The following is a 5,806-nucleotide window of genomic DNA, read 5'->3' as shown; positions in this document are numbered from 1 at the left end:
GACAGAATGAGGAGGCGGGGTGGGCACTGAGCAGCCACAGGGTTCCCCAGCCAGAGCCTCCTCAGGGCTCTAGATTCTGGGAGTAACCTGCACTCTCGGCCTGCAGGGGGCGCCAACACTCGGGTGAGAACTTGATGGCACTGGCTTTGGCCAAGATGGGGCCCAGGCCTTCCTACATTTGGAGGGAGGCGTCTGTGTGTGTTTGCCTGTCTGTGCATCTGCCCATCCAATCCTAGCTGCCTTCCTCTTCAAGTCACACCACCCAGAAATCAGCCAACTGACCTTGAGGTAACAAAGGCGTGGTCTTTGATGGCCTGTACGACGTCGTCAAACTTGATCTTGGTGGTCCGCGTCCAGCCGTGGTAGATGACCGGCTTCCCATCAGGCCCGTCCCAGCAGTCCACTACAGGGAGAAACGTGGCAGGCTCAACAACACGTGTGTTCACCGACAGCCCCGAGGTCAGCCCCCAGCCCACACACCACTTCAGTTACTAGACAAGGACGCCCACACTGCCTCCATTCGGCTGCCAACACGAGGACATGGGTTTCCCTGTGTACGCAGGGTTCCCTGTGCACTTACATAATGCAAGTGCAGCTGTCCAAGACAAGCTAGTTTCAATGCTGCTTTTTTTTTTTTTTTTTTGGAAGATGAAGTCTCACTCTGTTGCCCAGGCTGGAGCGCAGTGGCACAGTGGCACAATCTCGCCCTACTGCAATCTCCGCCTTCCGGGTTCAAGCAGTTCCCCTGTCTCAGTCTCCCAAGTAGCTGGGACTATAGGCACGTACCACCATGCCCAGTTAATTTTTTGTATTTTAGTAAAGACAGGTTTGCACCATGTTGGCCAGGGTGGTCTCGATACTCTGTCCTCATGATCCGCCCGCCTCAGCCTTCCAAAGTGCTGGGATTAGAGGCATGAGCCACCGCGCCCAGCCTCAACGCTTCTTCTTAAAGAAGATTTTACCACGTGTTTTATTTTGACTTTGCCTATTGAAAACCTTGACTGCCTTTTCTGCCCGTGGAAATGATACAGAGCAGTGAGAAATTTATTTGTAAAGGTTCACAGTAAAATTTTCAAACAGAAATGGGTCATGTGGAAGGTGAACACCCCCAATCTTTTGGACCCCGAGGGCACAGGAGCTGATGCTTAAAGCTTTTCTTCTAAACATTTGTTTTTTTCTGAGGGAGGAGAAAAATCATAAACGGGAGGAAAGTCTATAGAGTAACTGCTACAAAACGTTGCTTCCATGATGAGTGGTTTTGGTAACACTGGAGCCTAAGTCAGTGGTTGTTGCCTTTTTTTGTTGTTGTTGTTTGAGACCAAGTCTCCCTCTGTTGCCCAGGCTGGAGAGCAGTGGCACGACCTCAGCTTACTGCAACTTCTGCTTCCCGGGCTCAAGCAATTCTTGTGCCTCGGCCTCCCAAGTAGCTGGGATTACAGATGTGCACCATCACACCTGGCAATTTTTCTATTTTTAGTAGAGACAGCGTTTCGTCATGTTGGCCAGACTGGTCTCAAACTGATCTCAAGTGATTTCCTGATCTCAAGTGACCCGCCCACCTCGATCTCTCATAGTGCTGGGATTACAGGCACGAGACACCATGCCCAGCTGGTTGTCTGCCTTTTCTCAGACAAATGCACCCATGAGCCTTTGGTGAGAGAGAGGCTGGAATGAAAAGGGCCAGAGAGGCTATGAGAAGGAAGGAGGGAAGTAAGGCCTCTGCCATCTGCCCAGCCACAGATGCCGGCTGACCCTTCTGTTCTTTTCTGTTTAGACAGAGTCTCACTCTGTTGTCCAGGCTAGAGTGCAGTGGCACAATCACAGCTCACCACTGCCTCAACCTCCTGGGCTCAAGCGATCCTCCCATCTCAGCCTCCCAAGTTGTTGGGACCACAGGTGCATGCCACCACACAAAGCTAACTTTTTTACTTTTTGTAATGAAAGAATCTCACCATGTCGCCCAGGCTGGTCTCAAACTCTTGGCCTCATACAGTCCTCCCACTTCAGCCTCCCAAAGTGCTGGGATTACAGGCAGGAGCCACCATATCCAGCCCTGATCGTTCTTTTCACATTTGCTCACAGATTCCCCCAATCCAGGTGATACAGGGTACCTATGCACACCTAGGACCCAGCTGCCAAAACACAGTGGGTGTCCGTTTGCCTTCCTCTAATACCAGCCCAGGAGGAAGCTGAGGAGATACAGATGACAGGGACTCTGTCTCAAAAAAAAAAAAGAAAGAAAGAAAGAAAGAAACATCACACTCTAACCCCATAAATATGCACAGTTATTATGTGTCCATTGAAACTTTTTTAAAATTTGAAAGAAAACATGGAGCAACCACATGGTTATCCTCAATTTGCTGTGAGCGTGATCTCGGCCAAGAAGGAGCTACTCACGTTCAATGCAGCGACAGCCCATGCGCAGGCAGCGGATGTAAGCTTCCGGGGATGACTCGCTCCGCAGCTGGTCACCTGTGAGGTACCTGCAGGAGAGAAGGCAAGCGGCCGTGAGGGGGTGGCAGCCACAGGGAATGGGGGGCAAGCCTGCACCTCGGGGTGTTGTGGGGGAACTTCTCAGCCTGAGTTCCCAAAGCTCTAAATTCTTCCATCTAGAAAGACTCAAAGCTAAGGCCTAGGACAGAAATACACAATTTCACGGTCACACTGGGCATGAGCTTTGAACTCAGGTCACAATCACAGGAGGTGACTGCTGACCACCTGGGCAACGCAAGCATGGAGAGGACGTGTTCTTTTGAGGAGAAGTTGGTCAAAGCACGTCAGAAGCAAAAAAGCTGCAGAAGATGAATTAACAAAGCCCCGTGGCCACCCTCTGGGTCCTCGGTCTAAACAGAGACGGGCACTTCTTTTGATATCAGGGCCCGGGAACAGGCACAGAACAGGCACTCGACAACTGTTGGTGGAATCGACTATGCTACAAGCCACACCCACCGAAACTGCCGTAAGAAGGACTCCTTAATGCACTTTCTTCCTCACCATGATTCACCTCAACTTTTTTTAAAGTTTGTGTTCCAAGGCCAGGCACAGAGGCTCACACCTGTAGTCCCAGCAGTTTGGGAGGCTGAGGCGGGCAGATCATGAGGTCAGGTGTTCGAGACCAACCTGGCCAACATAGTGAAATTCTGTCTCTGCTAAAAATACAAAAAAAAAACAAAAATAGCTGAGCATGGTGGCATGTGCCTGTAGTCCCAGCTACTCAGGAGGCTAAGGCAGGAGAATCTCTTAAACCAGGGAGGCAGAGGTTGTGGCGAGCCGAGATTGCACCACTGCACTCCAGCCTGGACAACAGAGCAAGACACCGTCTCAAAAAAAAAAAAAAAAAAGTTTGTACCTCACACTGGGGCCTGTCAGAGGGAGGTAGGAAGGAGAGGATCAGGAAAAATAACTAATGGGTAGTAGGCTTAATGCCTGGGTGACAAAATAATCTGCACAGCAAACCCCCATGACACAGGTTGACCTGTGTAACAAACCTGCACACGTACCTCTGAACTGAAAATAAAAGGTTTTTTTAAAGTTTGTTTTCTTAACTGTCTTCTGGGCTTTCTAGAATTCACTGTGCGGAAACACAAACTCTTAAAATGATGGGCATGGTGGGGAAGAGAGAACTGTGAAATCAATTTTCCCCTGAAAGAGATTTTACCTTCCTAAATGCCTGGAGCATAACACCATTAAAAGCCTTTTCCCAGATGACCCCCTGGAATGTCACTTAGGCAAGTCCCCACCCATAGCTCCGGGAGCCATGACCCAAGGACTTCACCCCTCACCCAATAAGACACACTCAATACTGGAACATCAGTGCAACATCCTTTATCTTCCCTCTGTTGCAATCAGAGTAACCATCCCAAGAGGCCCCTGTGAGCATCTTGTTTTCTGGTTAAAAGTCGTCAGGGTCTTCCCGACAGCTCTCACGGTGACCTACAAGATCCCGCTCCAGCAGGACCTGCCTTCCTCCCCTCCTGACACCACTCTCCTGGATTCTGCACTCCAGCCTTAGCAGACTCTTTTCAGTTGCTCCTGCCCCAGGGCCTTGGCACATGCTGCTCCTCTGTCTGAAACACTTCTCCTCGCCTTACCACCTGCTCCCCAGAGCAGCAAGTCCTCTTCTGGGGTTAACTTTCAATGGAGGCCTTCCTCCAAGCACATGAGGACATGGCTGCCACCTGTTCACAGCCACATCCCCAGCTCCCAGCAGGCACAGGGTACACAGTCCCTACGAATCAATTCAATGAGTCACTGAATTGCTTTAGTGTGGCTACTGTGAGATGCCCAAATCATGAAAAACTAAGTTTACTACATTACTTTAGTTACTAAGTTACTTTAAGTTACTTTTGTTTTTACTAGCTTTTTAGGACCACAGAAAACAGATTATTATTACAATGCCAACTGAGAAAGGGAGGTGTGTTCCCTGCCCCTTCCAGAAGCTTCTGTGTATTCTAGTCCGAGGAATGTGATGCTACACCCTCCACCTGCTTCTCAACACGGCTCACCAGAGCAGCGCATCGGACCCCTGCCTCAACCCTCACATGCTCTGTGCTGCCCAACCCATTCAGATGAAACTTCAGTGAGTTTCATCTGAAACTCACGTGTTATGTGACGAGGAGATCCAGTAATGAGACAGGGGGTTGTTCATGTCCTGCATGTCCACCACGTCATACTTCTCATCCCAGATGCTGTTTTCTCGTGAAAACAGGTATGTGAGGAACTAAAAGAGTCAAACACGAAGACTGAATCATCACGTTGACGGGAGGGATGGTGTCTGCTTGTTTCTGTTCTGTGTCCACCCAGGGGAAGAACAACTCTGATGCGTGAAGCCAACAGACGGTCTCCTGACCTCAATTACCCACGTTTTCAATACCGAAGGCTCAGACTGCGAAGGGCTGCAGCGACATATTTGTTCCACAGACCTAGACAATATTTTCCTTTGTAATGCTTATCCTAAAATATTTGCTACTAAAAGGGCTTATGCTTACCATATATACATTGTTGTTGCCTTTTGTTTGTTTTTTCAGACAGAGTCTCACTCTGTTGCCAAGGCTGCAATGCATTGGCACAATCTCAGTTCACTGCAACCTCCACCTCCTGGGTTCAAGTGATTCTCCTGCCTCAGCCTCCCAGGTAGCTGGAATAACAGGCATGCACCACCCCACCAAGCTAATTTTTGTATTTTTAGTAGAGACAGAATTTTACCATGTTGGCCAGGCTGGTCTCAAACTCCTAACCTCAAGCGATCCACCCGCCTCAGCCTCCCAAAGTGCTGGGATTACAGGTGTGAGTCACTGCGCGTGGCCTCATATATATGTTTTCAAGCATAACAGTAGCATGAAAAGTTGTGAACCCACTACCCAACTGAAGAAACAGAGTGTTATCCATATCAGAATGTTGAAAGGGCAGAAAATTTCAAGTTACAATTCTTGGCCCCTTTAAAAAAAAAAAAAAAATGCTTTAGCGACCTGGGCCTACTTCCTGCTGCCTGAGAACGACCTCATATGGGGCAGGCGCTCACCAGTTCCACCTCCCCTCCTTCCCTATGCAAGGTCAAAGGCAACCATTCTGACCTGCAAACACCCAGACACCTTCGCATTTTGTTTCTGTGCTTGCAATGGTTCAAGACTCCCTGGTGGCAGATGCCCTCTAGTGGCAAAATCAATAATCCCACCCAGGCAACATGGTCAATAGAGAAGAGTAAGAAAAGGCTGTGACAAAAGCCAAAATTGACAAATGGGATCTCATTAAACTAAAGAGCTTCTGCACAGCAAAAGAAACTACCATCAGAGTGAACAGGCAACCT

The 5,806-nt window shown here is 49.1% G+C and overlaps 1 protein-coding gene across 1 annotated transcript in view; it reads right to left on the bottom strand.

Moving 5' to 3' along the window:
* Window positions 1-5,806, bottom strand: part of PLCG2 (phospholipase C, gamma 2 (phosphatidylinositol-specific)) — a 187,230-nt gene that overhangs the window by 67,844 nt on the left and 113,580 nt on the right. The window contains exons 9-11 of the mRNA XM_011942208.1: window positions 4,602-4,720; window positions 2,398-2,483; window positions 283-403 (exon numbers count right to left, since the gene is read on the bottom strand). Of these exons, the coding sequence (XP_011797598.1) occupies window positions 283-403; window positions 2,398-2,483; window positions 4,602-4,720 (326 nt within the window). The remainder of the gene's footprint in view (window positions 1-282; window positions 404-2,397; window positions 2,484-4,601; window positions 4,721-5,806) is intronic.

This window comes from Colobus angolensis, unplaced genomic scaffold, assembly GCF_000951035.1.
Source record: "Colobus angolensis palliatus isolate OR3802 unplaced genomic scaffold, Cang.pa_1.0 Scaffold207, whole genome shotgun sequence".
Classification (NCBI taxonomy): Eukaryota; Metazoa; Chordata; class Mammalia; order Primates; family Cercopithecidae; genus Colobus; species Colobus angolensis.
Note: the sequence above shows the minus strand (reverse complement) of the source record. Positions and strands in the feature narration are given on the sequence as shown.